The following is a 19407-nucleotide window of genomic DNA, read 5'->3' on the forward strand; positions in this document are numbered from 1 at the left end:
TATTTCACTTTCTAGTGGTATCTTTCCTGCGTCTTTTAAATTTGCTGTTGCTCTCCCTTTGCTCAAAGAACCTTACATTGATTTCACCAATCCTCCCAATTTCTCTTTTTCCATACTTATTTAAAATACTTCAACATATTGTGTTCACTCAACTCAGTGCATTTCTTTATACTCATCATCTCTTTTCTTCTATTAAATTCAGCTTCTGTATTGCCTACTCCACTGAAACTGCTATATGTTTCCAACCTTATTTAGCATCCTCAACATAATAAGCGTCCCTTGGTACACACAGCTTATGACACATAGGGTAATGTTACGCTTCTGAATTCTTTACCAACACTGGACATTCCTTGATCAGTTTATGACAAGTTTCATTCCACTTTGGCTCATTGAACCTTTTCTATTTTTTTGGAAACAGTCTTGCTATGCACTTTACTCTGTTCAACATGGTGTCTTACAGGTGCTCTCAGTTCTTTATTTTTCTCTTTTTGTACTGTTCCATAGTTCTCTAATTTTGTCTCCTATGGATGTGAGTTCCACTTTTCTGTGGATGATTGCCACTTTGATTTTCTTTTTTTCTCTTTTAGCTTCTCTCGAGGACAAAGTTTATTTTGATCCTTTTGCACTAGCTGGGTGTCTGACAGTTTTCTCAAACTCAACTTGAAAAAAAATGAAAACTGTTTTCTTTGCATTTTCTTTGTCTTTGTGTGACTTTATGTTAATTCTTGATTTGTTATTATGTTGCATAGTTTCTTTATATTCTCCTCCTTCTTTGTTCCAGTCCACTCTGTGGTTTCTATCTTTTCCTGTGCTTCTATGTACCTTTTTTAAATGGTGCTCTTTTTCCCATGTTAGGACCTAATGTCTGGAACACATCGCCTCTCCTTATCAGTGATGCATCCTCTTTATTGTGATTCAAACGTCTATGAAAGTACTATTTGTATGATCAATCTATCCTACTTTGATTCTCTGCTAATTTGTCTTTGCAAGTTTTATTTTTGTGTTTATTACTCAGTCTTAAACTGCACCAAGTGTATGCCACACTTTAGGTAAACACACGATAATTTAGCAATTTAGCATATAAATGCCAAACTGCAACAATATTTACCCTTTTTCGTGTTTCTATTTCCTTGTATGTTTATTCACTGCTACATTTTATTTTCTTTGTTAGTTCAACAAAAATGATGAAACAGGCGATTATTCAGAATTCTTACTCATTTGAATTCTTTATATCACCTATTTTTAGTTTTGTGGGCTGGAAATATGATGATGTTGACTATACTTGTCTGGGTATCTTATAACCATGTATTGGGGTACTTTGATTATGTGTAGTTTGTCTAACTTATCTCTGGTCTTTCAATCAATCGATTACTGGGTTTCTACCAAAGGCAAGGAAAGCTCACATTGACTTGATTCTTTCTTATATTTCGTTCCAAAGTCTTCTGCACTTAATATAGCATATTTGTTGAACCACTAGGCATAAAATGAGCGACAATGTCCGCAATACTATTAGTACAATGTTTCCATTTGAAACAGTGCTTTTGATTCTCAGAGATGACCATCTTTTTCTTATCTGACATATTTTTTCAAGTCATAGTTTGGATTCAACTGGATAAGCTGGCACTTAACCTCGATAGAAGCCATAACTGTAGGTTGTAAAGAAATAATGAAAACATAGTAAGCCAAGTATCCCCCTTCTGCTCCAATAATCAACCAGCTAACATTGCCAGTTTAAGAATTAAGCATTTTAGCAAATTCTTTCATTGTGAGCTAAACAGTTAGAGGCAATTGATAAAGCCAAACCAGCCATGTGTTATCGAAACTACTTAGGCATTGGAGGCATTCTTAGCAGTCACCAATCTAGATTACGCAAAACATGTAATTTTATTAACATAAATGATTGCATAAATGAATTCATTAATCCATAAGTATCTCCCAAAATACTAAAATGTGAAACATTGTCAGAAAGGGTTCCTATGGAACAGACCATCAAAATTTCATGGGAAATTATAAAAAATCTGGACATATTATTCCTCAATATCAAATTTGGAAACTTTAATATCCCGTAGAAGACTGTATGAAAAGTACAGTTTCAATGCTGAGGCATCTTACATTAATTCCCAAACTGACCCTTCCATAAAGCAACCCAAAAATGATTTGAAATGGTAACACATGCAACCAATCCACTTTCAACCAATCCATATTCTTCTTTCAAAGTTGAGGACCTAACAGCCACACTTGAGTAATTCACATGATTTATTATAATAAAATATAAACAATTACACTCTCGTTATTCCTTCCACAAAATTATTTGAGCTTACTTTCAACAAGCAGAAAAATTACACATTCATGGAATTATTTAAATGAGGTTTCCTACAATACTTTAGTCAATGTACAACTATCTAACCACTTCAATGATCCCATTCCACTTTTTCTAAAGACTTAGTGAATCTTTCATTCACTGCTGGTGTGCTTCATTCCTGCTTTAAAGAGGGCAACATTTCCCCTGTACTCTAGATTATAAGGGCTTCAATAATGTCAGGTCTGTATCCGGTCTCCATTTTCTAGCAAGGATAGAAAATTCTGAAAGCAGGCATCTTAAACCAAACACTCATGACAATAACCTACAAGCTTAATAGAGACCTGGATTCTGTATATAGTATGGGGACCGCCCAGCTTCAGCTGATAGATATAGATAACTCTTTACATATTCTAGATAATGGCAACTCTTGTTTGGGTATTCACTTGGACCTGTCTGTTGCATTCAACACAGTGAACGACAAGACACAGAGTAAACCCGAGAAGAATGTAAGGATAAAGGAGACAACGTATTTACTTGGTATACCTTGGGGAGAGGTGTGGCGCCGCGGCCAGGGTGACTGACTCCGGAATCTGGGGATCCCGGTTCAATCCCTGGGGCCGGCGGCAAATTAGCCCACCACCATGTGACTCTGGGAAATAGCTTGCTTAATCTTCCCGACAGCCCCAGCGCCTAGAAACCCTAACAGGTGATGGTTTGCACTTTACAAATGTGGATTATTATTATACCCTACAGATGATTCTCAACAGATACAATTAGGAAAAAGAATGGGGACACAAAAAAATACTGCCTTTCATCAAATTACAAAAGGAATGAAACAGCATCAGAAGTGAAATCTTGAACTATCTTCAGTTAAAAATGGTCTTTCAGACACCATTGCTGGGAGTGTAAAATTCTATTTTAAGTCACTTGAAGTTATACATTTGGTTTTAAGTGAAGAGTGGAAGAAAAGGATAATGTCCTGTTTTTATGTGCAGTAGTTCAAGGACGTCATTTGGTATTTAGAAAATAATTTTGAAAACTAAATGTATCCAAATAATAATGATTTTGGTAAATGATCTTCGTTTCCTTCAACACGTTTCTTCCTGTCTGCCTGACCTTCAGCTTTTAATTATTCAGCAGAAAATTATTTTAGAAGTGTGCTAATTGTCCTAACAGCATCAAAAGCTACATTTGAAAGTAAATGCTCAAAGCAGGTGATGCAAAATGAAAAATGCTGTCTGAGTATTTTCAAATGTTTAATGAGTGTAGCTCACCAAGGTACACATTTTGACAGAATAAAATTGTACACAAACTTAGAACTCCAGATCTTGTATCCCATTCTAATGCTGAAAAAGCTTCCTTCATTTATTATTTGTACTAAATTGTGTAAGCTCTGGAATGCGAAAATTATTGTAAATGCAAAAGGACTAGCCTCAGGGACTATAAATCTTCAAAAACTTATGCTTGTATGTTATGTGTGTATTTGCAGAGCATCTGATCATCCCAGAGGGTATCATGGAGCTGACCAGGTGTGTGCGCTAAGAGCTGTCTATGTGAAGTGCCAGGTCAAAACAGTTGCAGATAGAGGACTGGACTAGTAAGTTAACTAGGCAAGCTGATTTAGAAATAATGTCATATTGTCTCAAAAACTGTGACTCTGCCTTCGATGCTATATGAGCTGACTGTTTGGATACCTATGGAAATATCAATAATGTCACTGTTCCTGAAAGAGTGTATTTCACGGTGAAAAAATGGAACACATGAAGGGATCTTCCTATTTAGTAAGTACTGCCCTCACACACCCAAGTGGGTGTAATGTTTCATCATCGGGCTTTTGCTCCTCGTGGGGTCAGCGCTGCAATACCCCACGGGCTCTGCAAGAGGGCTCTTTGTCAGAGATCTTCAAATCGAATAGCCGTGATGGTGAGTGTGAGTGTGTGGGGTGGGTGAAGTGGTGAGTTAAAAATACTTAAGGAGTACCAAAAAGCGAATTTATTCTGAGGCCCCCTTGCTAGGGATAAAAGCAGAGGGTTAATTGTTAGCTCCTAAAAATTAGGAGAAACAACTCAGCGAAGGATGCAAATAGTGTAGGTCTTGTAGGCCAACATGTTTCATGACTTAGTGGTGCAGGAGAATCCATGGCGTTTCATCAGGACTAAAAGAATGATAAATGTATATGCCTACCCTACGTCAGGGTTGGGAAGATTAGTGTTGGTATTTAATGATTACCAATATATACTCACACAAAGTTGAGCAAGTACCTAATCGGGAGTAAAATAATAGTAGTTGTTCTATGTTCCAGCCCTACAATCGCGAAATTCGTGCCCCTTAGGTCATAGCAGATGACCACGTCAATGCTGCGGTGTTAAATATAGTCAGCGCAGAGTTGTAGCATAATCACCTACCCCTTTGTCAGCTAGCCTACCATTGTAAAATGTGATGCCTGTTGTTTTATATGGTTCCATGAACTATTTCTTGTTTTTAAAAAGGAAGGTTTCTCAAATTAAGTTCCTCTCTCACATTGAGTCTTAAATGGGTCAATATTGACTCCAACTCTTAGTCTCTAACTTGAACCCCTCTTGCCATTCTCAAATAATTTGGTATATCCTACTGCGAATATGCTGGTGGCACCCAGCCATGGGCCTGATTATGAGCTGTGCAGAGAGGTATCCCCTGGTCAGATACCGCTCTACTCGAACATCTTTGGCCCTGTGTTTCAACACCAGGATTACTGTGTGTGGGATATTGCTTGTTTCCTGCACTGAAAATCGGTTGTACTTATATATCTGTATCCTTGTTCACCACATCTCTATTGGGACCCAGTAGTAACATTGAGCACTTATGGATCCTGATCTAGGAGTTTGTGGACATCAGGATCACTGGACATCTTCCTGGATCATGATTTCTTACTTGTGCCCATGAATTGGTCTCCTAAGCTCAGTATTAAGCACACTACCATTGATGAGCTGCAAATGACAAAAAAATGTATAAGCCCATTTAAACATGGAAAAATAAAGGGATTGCAATCAGCCAAATGTACCTCTATTAAACATACCCACTACTCCTCATCCTAGAGCTCACCTTTAGATCACCTACATATATCTGCAGTATTCTCCCATAAGGACCAGTTCTACTAAACACATCTTAGCAAAGTGTTACCACTTTGGTGTCTATTGCATGTAATGTGGGAAGTCTGCATCAGTTATTGTGCACCTGGATGTTATCAACACCGTGGTGTTAGGTAGTTACTGCACTGATTTCTACAGGTGAGTCAAGCATTATTGGATGTTAGAGGATATGGTACAACCACAGAAATCAAAAACTTAATTCGGGAAGAAATTAAAATTTCCACCCAAATCAAGTTTCCAGAGATTCTCAAGATGAGTGACATAGCTGAGTTAAATGTTTCCCTCACCTTTCTTCCAGTGATAACCAGGGCATTTCCATCCTGCACTGAGGAGTGCTGAATGACTACTTCAGATGAGACTGGGTGTGCATCCAGGAGAAAATCGACGTGGGGCTTTGTCTGTCCTGAGCGAGATAACGCAACCTATAAGGAAACAAGAAGAGTTAAACAGTCTTCCATTTTTTGTTTAGTTTAACTTACCACTATAAACCAGTTTGAAGAAATGTGACTTCCAGAACACTGTTCTACCATCCAACTCAGAATTCTATTTGTAGGCACATCCCACATTCTGAGGTACCGTCACAATATATTTTACCAAAAGCAAAACTGTGTGGGAAAAAGTGCCCTCAAAGAGTGCCATGTGCAGTAAATTTCCATGTAGATGTGATGAGCATAGCACATCCCCCTCGCCCAAAATGCTAATGACCTCACTGAGCATTTAAATAAGTCTATGATTGAGGTCCTTGACCAAATTGCCCCGGCGAAATTAAAAACACAAAAAAACTCCTCTAAATCCTGGTTCAATTCTGACCTCAACAGTGATAGACGTTTGCTTAGAATGTTTGAACGCTCACAGAGACAACACCCGTCCCCTGCTAATCTGACCCTCCTAAGATCCGCTAGGTCCAAATATAAAAAACACATCTTGACATAAAGACCTCCTTCTTCCGCTCTCAACTAGATAGGACCAAAAACAGGCCCAGAGAACTGTTTAGCATTGTCAAAAATCAAACATCTTCCCCCCCCCCCCACCAAATTACTGGCCTCAATCGAGAAATGTGAGGAAATCGTCAACTTTTTCAATGATAAAGTCAACAAGATTGACCAATCCTTCACCTCAACCCCTCTGCCCTCCATTACCTTACCCTCCTCCTACCTTTCTCACACGGATTCCTCCATCGCCACTTTCAATTCCACCTCCATCGCCTCTCCTCTCCCCCATGCCTTTCCCCCGCCTGATCTCGACCCCTCCTTACCCCTACTAAAAAATAATGTCTCCTGGCATAACTTCCAACCAGTTTCAGAACGCGAGGTCCTTAACAATATTTCTAGACTCAAACCCTCCTCTCACACCAAAGACCCACTCCCTGCTAACCTTGTTCAAGATTTAAAACACATCATTACCCCCTATTGGACAAACATTATTAATTCTTCATTAGCCACTGGTTGTGTCCCGATCTCCCTTCAACTTGTTCAAGTCACCCCCATACTCAAAAACCCTCAGGCAGACCCTTAAGACCGTAACAATCTCCGGCTTATATCTAATCTCCCTTTGCTCTCCAAGCCCTCGAAAAATGTGTCCTTCTATTGGATCCCCTTCAATCAGGTTTCAGAAAGGGCTGCAGTACTGAAACTGCCATGATTAAAGTAATTTGACGACATACACCAATCCCTTGACAAAGGCGAAGCCTCCCTTCTTATCCTTCTTGACCTCTCTGAGGCGTTCGATACTGTCAATCATTTTGCCCTACTTAACACTCTAAAAGACCGTTTTGGACTCAATGGTTCTGTCCTCCAATGGTTTTCTTCCTTTTTCCAACACAGGTCCCAACAAATAAAAAATGTGGATTGCCTCTCCAAACCTAGACCCATCTCCCTTGGTGTCCCCCAAGGATCCATACTCTCTCCCGCTTTGTTCAACCTCTTCATGGAGCCCCTTACCCTCATTCTAAAACAATCTGGAATCAACTACCACCTTTACGCTGATGACACCCAAATCTATTGTAAGATTAAATCACGTTCTGATATCTTACACCTCAATGACACCTTGACTAAGATTCAATCCTGGTTCCACTGTAACCACCTTAAACTTAACCCTAAAAAAACGGAAATCATTCTCTTCTGGCCTAAAAACAACCAGTCCTGGATCTCTGACCTGAATGGTCTTAGCTGCTCTTTCACCTTATCCAGCTCAGTTAAATCCCTCGGGATCAGCATTGACCAGAACCTCAGTCTGATACTACACATAACAAATGCTGCCAAGAGTGCCCTTTATCCCCAAGGAGGACTTTAAATCTGTGGTCCAATCACTTGTCCTTTCGAGAACTGACTACGGTAATGCCATCTTCACGGGAACTCCTAAAATACATTTAGTTCCAATCAAATCTGTCCTCAACCTGGCTGCGAGGCTCATCACAGACTGCAAATGATTCAAGCACATTTCTCCTGTCCTCAAATGGCTACCCGTTGAAGGCAGATCCACCTGAGAAACTTCTCTGGCAGCTCTAGAGATTTGAGAACCACTTACAACCTCATCCTCATCCCTCCTCTGTTAAATAAGAAAGCCACCCAATCAAGCTCCTTCTCTGGAAATGTGCCATCCATCTGGAATTCACTCTCCATTGAATTACGCTGCAACACCTCCTACTATAGCTTCAAAAAAGCTTTATATTGCACCTTCTTAACCATTACTTGGGCCCTTAATTCCCTACACTTAACACTTGTCCTTATTTATTCTGCGTCTCTGTTTTTCTTTTTTCTGCCCACCCTTCTTTCTGCTCCCCCACCCCCTCCTCTCTCTCTTAATTCTCCCCTATCCTACTTCCTTACCCTCTTTTCTCATTTAGCAGAGGTAACATCTCTGGCACTTATCTCTCTGACCTGGCCTCTCCCCTCTATGCTACTGTAAACTTCCCTCACCCCCTCACTCTACGACCACACCATTTAATTCTTCCTTCCCATCTCTCTCTACCTCATTTTTCCTTTGCTCATTGATCTTTTCCCCATGATCCCTGTGCTCCTTCACCCTTCCCATGTTATTCCTCCACCCTCAAAAGTTTCCCCCTCTCCCTTCTTTAGTCTCAACTATCAGTCTTCCTGCCCTTTCTCTTTGAGCCATAATACCCTGTAATTTTGTTAACTTTAGTCTTTGGTTCTCGTATACATCATTGTTTTTCACTGTCCTTATGGTCATTATAGCTTACTTTGTACTAAAAGTTTTCCCCACCTCTCTTGAATTCATTCTAGAAATACTGTCATGTTATGCTAATCTTGATGTTACCTTGTAAGGCGCTCTGATACCCTAGGGTCCAGCCAGCGCTATATAAAATATATAAATAAATAAATAAGGTCGGCATGTGGAATGAACAGTAGAGTGTCACCAAGAAAGATAATGGGAAAGAGTGAAATAAGTTGGTACATAAGGTCTAAGCTGATGTACTTAACCTTTTCTTAATTTTAGCGTTTTTCATCTTAAAACATTGGGCCATATGCATCAACACATTTTCCCATAGACACAGAATGGCCCAAACCCTTTGATGCATCTGGCCCATTATGCCATTGCTTATTAAAGAAACCCAGATGAACCCTGCAACCTTTTTATCATACAGTGGTCATCGTAGTAGTACCTAAACATTGTGACTTTCTTTCGATTCCGTCCGTGAAATACATTGAAACATGAAATGAGGGCCCCTTTATTTCTGAGGAGTGGACAACCTGTTAACTGTTTAGTGGACTGGCACACGGTAAGAGTAAGTAACGTTGGCAGTGCTGTGCACCACAGTGTCATTCAATGCAGTGGCACACTGCCGCTGTGTGTGACTGTGCTGAAGAACATTCAGCAGACATTCAGGAGCGGTGGCTTTAGGCTCCACTTTTTGAGTCTGTGCTGCAGGATTCCCAGATGTTTGAGGAAGGCCTGGAGTCACGGAAGGGTGCAGGTCTAGAATGCAACCACCTTCTAAAGGGCCCCTATGTGGGTACAAGGTGCATATACATAAATGCCCTCTGCGTGGCAGCTGGGCAGGTGGGGGTTCGTGCTACTGCTCCTGGAGAGACTTTGTGGGTACACTAATGCTCGTGCAGCATCTGTCAACTGAAGCAATTCATTTTTGCTTTTTTGCCCCAGGGTTACTCCATAATTGAAGCACCTGCAGTGGCATAGGGGATTCTTCCACTCCACGGGCACGCCCAATTTTGAATGTGAAACAACAACCTGTTTAGAAAGCACAGGTCACACTGAAGCTTTGGTTATTACAGAAGGCTTAATCCAGAAGGGGCCTTAAAGTCTTACGCACATTTCTGGCGTAGACAAACTCTGGGTACATATTGGCTGGGAGGCTGAGTGTCCAGAGCCATGGGACTCAAGACACTACTTCTTTCCATGGGCCATAGCCATTAAAGACAGGATCACTGCTTCCCCTCTTGCTGTACACCAGGGGTACTCATAGTACGGCCCGCGGGCCAGTGGCGGCCCCGCAAGCCTTCCCGGGCGGCCCGCGGACCTTCCAGACATCGTACCCGAGTTTTATTTTTTATTTTTTTAAGAGTGTCTGCAAACAGAGCGCGACTCAGACTCTGCTGCTCTGTGGGGGCCGGGCGATTCTCACTATAGTCAGAGTGGAGCTGCAGGGGCTCTGAGAGGTGAACAAAACCTCATTAACATGCCAATGGTCATTTAAAAACCTGTGAAGTGCTTGGGTGCGGCTGTGTGTGGAGATTGTGTGTGCGTGCCCAGTAAAGAAATGCTCTCAAATCGCTGAGCTTCTTCGCAGGCGGGCAGCAACACTTTGAAGCTGAACAGCATAGGAGACAGGTCGTTTCCAAGACTATTTTTAGGACTAAACAAAGCAAGGCTTTTTCATTTGTGTCCGCTTGGATAGTTGGTGTTTACTTTGCAAGCGCCGGAACGATTTGCTTATTGATTTGATGCACCTGTTCCGTGTCCGCGCGCGGGTTTTTGAGTCTCTCTGGGGTCACTGAGCGAACGGGTGGCAGTGGTGCCCGCCAGTCATGGCAGCAAATGGTGATGGCTCACAGAGGTTCCTGCCGCGAGGGGCACAGGGGGCGGCGGTCCGTGGCACAGGCTGATGCTGACAGCCCAGGTATAGAGACTCCTGTTGTTTCGCACTCTGTGACCACCAGGGGCGCTGCCTAGAGCCTCATCGTCTCTACCCTGTTCTGGGAGCACCAGGGACAGAGCAGACGCTCATTAGAGGTCCAGCCATTCAGCACCGGTGATCAGTGGCAGAGGTGACGGGGTCCAACAATGTCTGGGAAACCAGGGGCGTTGCGGAGTGTCCTGTGCTGCCCGCCTCTGCGTGCTCCAGGGACAGAGCCGAGGCTCTTGCAGCGCCCTGCTCTCTGCGTGAGTTTCACTGGCTTTAGGGACCCAGCGCCCGGTGTTTGGCAGCGCCAGAGATAGAGACGTTGCTCTCAGAGAGTCCGTCAGCTCAGGTGTCTGGGTAGTGGAGACAGGTTGACGAGCCCTGTCTGTCTGTAAGGGCTTCAGGGAGAGAGCCGAGGCTCTCCGAGCGTCCTGATGTCCGCACCAGGGGTGCTAGTTCGATTCATAAATATGCGCTTGTAATCAAAAACTAGCCCCACAAAGCATAAGAAAAAGACATAGATTCATTTATGTAGCACAGAGCTACTTCATAAGGATGCTTGCAAAAATAACACCTATATTGTAGCATAGATATCTTACATTTGCGAAGAGGCACCTCCCACACATAAGAGGTAAAACAGAAAGCAGTAAAAAATCAGCAACAAATTCCAATGAAAGAAATCACTGCCATCAATGATATAAAACTGGAGCCGAATGTAAACAAAATAATAATAGGCACCAACTTCTACTGAAAGAAGTCATAGCCATCAATGACATAACAGACGTAAAACAGAAATTGTGTACTGGTTGACACTATCCTCACGCTCCACCTGGGACAGACATTCTTTCACCTTTCTTCTTCGGTCCCCATGCTAATCACAAAATAAACGTCCCTTCATCTGTACATAGGGTCCGGCAGTGCCTGGTGTTTGGGGCGCTAGAGACAGAGCCGAGGCTCTCGCAGCGCCCTGCCCTCTGCGTGAGTTTCACTGGCTTTAGGGACGCAGCGCCCGGTTTTGGGCAGCCGTGGCTCTCAAAGAGTCCGTCAGCTCAGTGGTACGGGCCGGTAGTGAAGACAGGTGGTGGACGAGCCATAAGGCCCCCAGGCACGATGCCGAGCCTCTCCGAGCATCCTGGTGTCTGCACCAGGGGTGTGGGGGTAGCGACATAGGGTCGGGCAGTGCCTGGGGTTTGGGACGCTAGAGCGCGAGGGAGGGAGAGTGAGGGAGGGAGAGCGAGGGAGGGAGAGCGAGGGAGGGAGGGAGAGCAAGCGAGGGAGCGAGGGATAGCGAGGGAGGGAGGGAGAGCAAGTGAGGGAGGGAGAGCAAGTGAGGGAGAGGGAGCGCGAGGGAGGGAGAGCGAGTGAGGGAGGGACAGCAAGCGAGGGAGAGCAAGAGAGAGGGAGGGAGAGGGAGTGAGGGAGAGCGAGGGAGGGAGAGCAAACGAGGGAGCAAGGGAGAGCGAGGGAGAGCGAGAGAGAGCGAGGGAGGGAGAGAGAGCGAGGGAGGGAGACAGAGGTAGGGAGACAGAGGGAGGGAGACAGAGGGAGGGAGACAGAAGGAGGGATACAGAAGGAGAGAGAGCGAGACCTCAGAGAGAGGGAGACCTCAGAGGGAGGGGGCGGGAACGAGAGAGTGAGACCTCAGAATGAGGGAGACAGAGGGAAGGTGAGAGAGGGAGGGAGACAGAGGGTGGGAGACAGAGGGAGCGAGACCTCAGAGTGAGGGAGAGGGAAGGAGAGAGAGGGAGACCTCAGAGAGAGGGAGAGCTCAGAGTGAGGGGGAGGGAAGGAGAGAGTGGGAGACCTCAGAGAGAGGGAGAGCTCAGAGTGAGGGAGAGGGAAGGAGAGAGAGGGAGACCTCAGAGTGAAGGAGACGGAAGGAGAGAGAGGTAGGCAGAGGGAATGAGGGAGAGGGAGGGAGACAGAGGGAGGCAGAGGGAAGGAGGGAGAGGGAAATAGAGTTAGGGAGAAGGAAACAGAGAGAGAGGGAGACAGTGGGAATGAGGGAGAGGGAAGGAGAGAGAGGGAGACAGAGGGAAGGAGAGGGAAAGGGGAAAGAGGGAAATAGAGTGAGGGAGAGGGAAATAGAGTGAGGGAGAGGGAAAGAGAGAGAGAGAGACAGAGAGAGAGAGTGAGATAGTCAGGGTGAGTGAGACAGAGGAAGAGAGGGAGTGAGACAGTCAGAGTGAATGTGACAGAGGGAGAGATGGAGAGAGGGAGTGAGTCAGAGTGAGTGAGACAGAGGGAGACAGAGAGACAGAGGGAGGGAGGTGGGGAAAGAGAGGGAGGGAGGGAGAGAGAGAGAGAGAGAGAGAGAGAGCGAGAGAGAGAGAGATGTGTGTATGCCGGGTCTGGTGGCTCAGTGGACGAAGGCGTCCGCTGCAGGGACCTATGTTCAACCTCATGGTCACAGGTTTTCTTTGCTCTAGCCCCGCCCCCTTCCCCACTGACCCCGCCCCCACCGGTGTGGCCCTCGGACACAAACCACACTGTAAATTTTGCCCCCGAGAGAAAGTTTGTGAGTACCTATGCTGTACACTGTGCTGCCTTGCAGCCAGAATTCTCTTCCCTCTTTAAAGCAACGAGGACCTGCTCGCCACCAGCCAGGCCACACGCTCTTACAAACCCTTCCAAGGGCTCGCACGTTACAATACGAACATTGGTCAATGTTTGGTTTTTGAAGCATGAAAAATGTAATCTGCAAAGTCAATTCTTCTGTATTTTATGGACAAACGGAAATATAATTATTCCAGTTCGGGAAGAGCTCATCGTTTACGTGGCGCCAGACATTTACGAGGAGCCAGCGAAGAGCTGACATATTTGTACACAAGACAGTGTGAAAATTCAAGAAGCAGAAAAGCTGCATGGAAAAGTCTGATTAATGTGACTAATATGAACAGAGGTAACACCACAGCTGCAAATACCTTTTAAGTTGATCATTAGCCAGGTCTCCCCTCAATGCCCAGCACTACAAAATGTCAAAAATGCCTTCGGAGCATTAATTTCAGGCTTCCACTTATTGCCAGCATTCCTTCCGACTGAGTGAAAGAAGTTAACCCTTGACACACTTCGAACGTAAAAACACTAAACCAATGTAATGGTGATTAGCTCCAAGTGTCGACTAATGGCGGAAAGCCTCGTGCACACATTCTAGGCTTCAGAAAGCGTTAGGTATCGCTCAACTGTTTTGCAGATTGTTCTACAACAGATGTCAGTAGTGCATCACATTTCTCACAATACCATTGTTATTTCACTCTTTCTTGGTACCGTTGATGAACCTTAGATATAAAACATTGCATTTTACTTCGCAGGTTAGTTGATCGCACTTTGCAGAGGCCAATAAGAAAAGACAAGTGTTAGACCCAGGAGAGATTTACTTAAGAGGGAAGATATATTTATTTGGCGGGGAAGGAAAGAGCAAGGATCTCTGAAACCGAGCAAACACTGGGGGCCGAGATATACTGAATCAGATTTCAAATACGGATTCCCTCTGTAGGTCAAAAAGTCAATAAACAAAATAATCGACCTATACATATATACACCATCTGTCATGATATGCGTACATTGGGGAGTCAAGGCTTATTTTTCTAACTCCACTTTGACTTACCTTGGCGAAACATTAAAAGTCAATATTTGTGCACGTCGATATTAAAATGTCGATATTTGATATCACATCTGTCTGTGGCGCCTAGGATGCTGATATCTGGAGAATGTCCTGATTCAATGGTGGTCTGTAATCATTGACTGTTCAGGCCCATGGAGACATGCAGGTGAATGGCAGGGAGGAAGCGGTAAACAAATGACCCACGTAAGAGTCCACTTCCCATGAGTTCCCAAGGGGCCTGTTCCTTTCTAAGCTTCAGGTTATACATGGTACAAATACTAATTTCCTGAGCATGGGTAACTAGAGACTGGTACTATACTTAGTTTGATGCTTTTTAACACCAAGTATGGGGCAATGAAGTTGGTCATGTGTACACTATCTCACTAAGGCGAGCCCCTCACGTGGATAAGTTACAACGATCCTAACAAAAAGCCACTGATCCTGTAGGGGACTAGATAAGATCAGAAACATACTCACCAATTCTTTTTGCTCTCTAGGAACATTACTTTGCAAGAGGTCCTCACTGTTTTCAATCTTAACAAAGGCAGCATAATTAAAGGCTCTTTTAAGTGGGTCTTTAGTTAATTCGAATATTCCTTTTTCCTTCACCTTTTGGTCAATCTACTTTGCACACAGTGTACGTCTGGCACTCCTGACTCATAGCAAACACAAGGAGATGATGGACGGAGCACGGAAACTTTTCAGACACTCACCCCCAGTAACAGATCTGGGTTGCATCCATTATTGTTCTTGAGCTCACTTCGCCTCCCCAGTTCGGACCCAGCTATATGCACATCAGTCTTGACCATATGCCTTATGGGAACTGTCCAGCCTGAACTGCAAAGCCAGGTCTTACCTGAACTGGAAACAAGCGTCCTGGAACCAGTTTCGGGGTAACACATCTTAGAAGCCAGCATAGCTTGAATCCACTGGCAAAGTAGGCTGATAGAAAAGAAATCCAACAAAAATCCCTGTTCCTTCAGCATTGGGCCTTGCAACTCTAGCCCGAGGAAGAGCACAACCCAATGATAAAGCATTTGTGGTTGAGGTCTTGTGCTCCACAACTAAGTTGCCTCTTATGACCTTTGCTCAGCCAATATATCACAACTGACAGATTGGGCCACTATCTTGGAACACACACACATTTGTGAGAATATTGTAAAAGGGAGGGCGTGTGCTGGACCGGTAATCCTTTCTTCCCCTCCTTATACAACTAATGATAAAGTAAATAAAACCAACGGATAAGCGAAGGGATAAACAAATACATCGTAAACAAAAAGGGCCTCATTATCTGGTCACCCTCTATCGCTATTAAACACAGAACAGAAGAACACACACAATCAGTAGAGGTTTGTTACTTCTGTGGTTTAATGTTGGTCATGCAGTTGTGGCAAATATTAATTTATTCTTCCCAGTTAGTAATATTCGTATGGACATGGTGTCGAGATGCCAACACTGTGTACTCAAGAGAAAATCCAAACATTTTATTTTAACTGATGCCTGTACCTAGAAAATACGCCCTGGTAAATAAAAACTAAGGAACCCTCTCACATGATAGCTCAGACGTCTATACCTTTAATGGTATCTTGTATATATTCGGATATCCACATCAACGGAATCATGCATCCTGTTTGCTATTATTTCTGAATTCAGCAACGTTATTTCAGACTATCCCAGACGAAACATCTACATCTAATCAAATAAACATAGTTTTGGGGTGAGCGAAATTGAGTTATTGCTAATGTTCCAAAATTAAAGTAGGTGCTGCCAGCAAGGGTTCAATCCCGTACCAGGAATTTGGAACCCAGGCTCTGAACAACGTCAAATACCTTTTTAACCATACAACATTTAACGAAATTCAAATAAAATATGACTTTGTTGCTTCTGGTCTGCTTAAAACATTTTACTAAGCATGTCAACTTCAGAAACCTTGCAGTATTGGTTTACGGGATCAACAGCGACATTTTCTTGGCGGTGTTTTGTGAGCATGAGCATTATAGCGCCAAGAGCCAGTGTTCCAGTTCTTATTTTACAAGGCACAGCACATGACTATATTTGTCAGTCTGACCTATTCAGTCCTTGGATACAGATATTGCTGTCGGCCTTCATTTTTTGAATTTGGCACCTATACAATAGTACTGCATCTCCTCTCGGAGTGGTTTATTGATGACTTTCTCTTAAAACATAATAAGAATAACAGAAAAACCATCATTTGTAATTGCATCATTTGTAATCAGGGCTTAATTTGTAAATAAATAAGTGCCAGGGCCCTCGTCAGGAGACCCCTGCAGCTTGCACCATCTATTGACCCTGCCAGCACTATTAATGATAGAACCATCACAAGTACTAACCATCATACCCTACAAGTGTGACAATTCAGAATTAGCCAGACCCCCAAACCTATAAAAATGGCTTGAAAAGTATATATTAGTTATTTTTTAATGCATATTGAATTAATAAACAACTGTTGTTATATTCATCTCTAATTTAGACAAACAGTGCCATCAGGTGGCAGACTGTAATAAGTGCCGGTGCTGATAATTAAGTACCGGTGCTGGTCACTGGAAACCACTGGCACGAATTAAGCAAACCTGATGCAGTGCTAAATCTAATTGCTGGCTGCACAGAAGTATCAGGCCACTTCAAATTTGATGCTAACAAACTCTAGGACGTCGGAGAGTGAGGATATTTGAGGGGAATTCTCCGATATCATGAAATCCTAAAACCAGTTTACGATCGTTTTGGGATTCGCTTAAAATGGCAGTCAACATTGGCAAAGCCCTTTGGTCCTACGCTTGCACTGCAGTGTTGACACAAGCTATTGAGAAAATGGTTGATGCAGTGCAAAACAGTTTAAAAAAAAGATTGTTAAATGTTGTTAGAAATGGGGGTCTCTAGTTGGCAGAGGCAGATACCTTTGTCCAAGCAGGGACCCTTCTTCCTAGTCAGGGTAATGGGGATACACTTCTAAAATAACACCTGCACACCCCCTTGGTAGCTTGGCATGAGCAGACAGACTTATCTCAGAGGCAGTGTGTAAAGCATTTGTGAACACATACAGTAATACAGTGACAACACTACAAATGAACACCACACCAGTTTAGAAAAATAAGTAATCTTTATCTAAACCAAACAAGACCAAAATGACCAAAATCCACAATACAGTAATAAAAATATGACTGGTAGAAATAGTTCAGTTCAAAGCAAATTCCAGATGCCACACATTACACACAAAGTACCTTGGAGGCGTTGCGCACACAAACAAAAAGGGTAGCAGGGAAGGTTTCTTACACTCAGGGAAGGTGATGCGTTGGTTCCTTGCTCCGGGGGAGGTGATGTGTTGGTTCCTTGCTGCTGCGCAGGGGAGGTGATGCGTTGGTTTCTTGCTGCATGGGGAGACGAAGCTTTGGTTTCTTACTGCATTCCCCAACGATGCAACAGACCTGGTGCCTCAATGCAATGTGGTAATCCAGGACTATGTGAGGTTTCGGAGACTGGTGCACTCGATGTGGCACGCAGCAATTTCTCGAGCCGTGGCCAGGTGATGCTCTGGTTTCTTCGGCAATGCATCGGAAACAGGTACGGATGCGTCGCGCTTCTCATTGTTGCGTTGCTTTTCCAGCTCCCAACAGCCAGAACAACTTCCAGAGGCCCAGAACTGCTACAGGCACCTCTTGGCAGGTCAGAACTCCCCGCAAGGAAGTTCAGGGCAGCAGGGGTGAAGTCTTTGTGTCCCTGGTACTTCAGAGCAGGAGGCCAGCTCTTTTTCAAGCCCTTGGAGATCTTCCTCAAGCAGGGGACACAGAAAACAGCTAAGTGCTTTTCCCTTTCCTTGGCAGAAAGTAGCCATTGCAGGCCAACCCCAGACAGCAAACAGCACAGGGGCAGTATTTCTCCTCAGTTTCTTCAGCTCTTCCCTTTGGCAAAGGTTCCTCTTAATCTCCGAAAGTGATCTAAAAGTCTGCGATCTGGGCCCCTCCTTTTATACAGAAGATCTCTTTGTTCTCTGAGGCAGAGAAGCTCTTTGAACAGCCAAAACCAGTTCTGTCATCTCTGGTGCAGCTTCCTGGCAGGAGGTGGAGACAGCATTGCCTTTGGCAGACCAGGCCCATTCAGGTGTGAAAGAAATCTCCGTCCCCTACTCTGAATGCAGCCCAGGTCTATTCAGCCCAGCCCTGACTTACCCTAGAACGGCAGGACACACCGCAGCCCCCCAAGAGGCTGTCTAAACAGAATGCACATCCCCAGCCCCTGTCACTCCCATACCCGACAGTCAGTACACTAGCTAGCAAAGGCACAATGGATGGTTAGGCAAGAAAATACCTACTTTATAAAAGTGGTATTTTCAAACCCAGAATGTAAAAATTACTGTCACTAAAAGATGCAGCTTAAGATTATGAGTTCAGGCACATCAAACTTTATTTTCCTATGTTGTTCCCATGGGCAGTAATGCTCATAAGATGTTATGAGCAAACTCCCCATTCTATCCTACGGGAACAGATAGCCTTACAATAGTGAAAAACAAAATTGGCAGTATTTCACTCCCAGGACATGCCACACACACCAGGTCATGCCCTACCTTTCACATACACTGTACCCTGCCCACAGGGGAACCTTGGGGCTACCTTAGGGGTTACTAACATGTAAGATAAGGGAAGGTTAGGGCCTGGCAAGTGGGCACACTTGCCAGGTCGACATGGCAGTACTAGACTGCACACAGGCACCGCAATGGCAGGCCTGAGACCTTGTTACAAGGCTGCTTGTGGGGGTGGCACAATCAGTGCTGCAAGCCTACTATCAGCATTTGGTTTACAAGCCCTGGGTGCACACAGTACACTGTACTAGGGACTGACTAGTAAATCAGATATGCCAATCATGGAATCACCAATCCATAACAACAATTGACAAAGGGAGCACTTGCACTTTGGCACTGAACAGCAGTGGCTAAGTGCCCACAGCATCTAGACCAGCATAACGAAGTCCAATACACAGTAAAAACACAGGAGGCAAAGGCAAAAATACAGGGGAAACCCACACCAATGATGCCAGGTCTAATACATGTGTACAATGTTTGGCAGAGGTAAAGATTTAAAAGTGTTTTTTCAGACACATGCTTTCCAACTAAGATAGATGGATATAGCCAAACAGCTACAGAAAGAAGGCAAGACTAAAATACTACTGCTTTTGACAGTGTATTAAACCAGTGGCCGGCGGCTTTCAAGCCAAAGAAGCTAGTGGCTAAAGGATGGTGACCCAAACCTTTGAGTGT

At 43.9% G+C, this 19407-nt stretch overlaps 1 protein-coding gene across 1 annotated transcript in view; it reads right to left on the reverse strand.

The window, feature by feature from the left end:
• MET (MET proto-oncogene, receptor tyrosine kinase) overlaps nucleotides 1-19407 on the reverse strand; it is a 422785-nt gene that overhangs the window by 220094 nt on the left and 183284 nt on the right. The window contains exon 4 of the mRNA XM_078674354.1: nucleotides 5718-5852. Coding sequence (XP_078530480.1) covers nucleotides 5718-5852 — 135 coding nt within the window. The remainder of the gene's footprint in view (nucleotides 1-5717; nucleotides 5853-19407) is intronic.

Source organism: Lissotriton helveticus, chromosome 1_1 (assembly GCF_964261635.1).
Source record: "Lissotriton helveticus chromosome 1_1, aLisHel1.1, whole genome shotgun sequence".
Taxonomy (NCBI): Eukaryota; Metazoa; Chordata; class Amphibia; order Caudata; family Salamandridae; genus Lissotriton; species Lissotriton helveticus.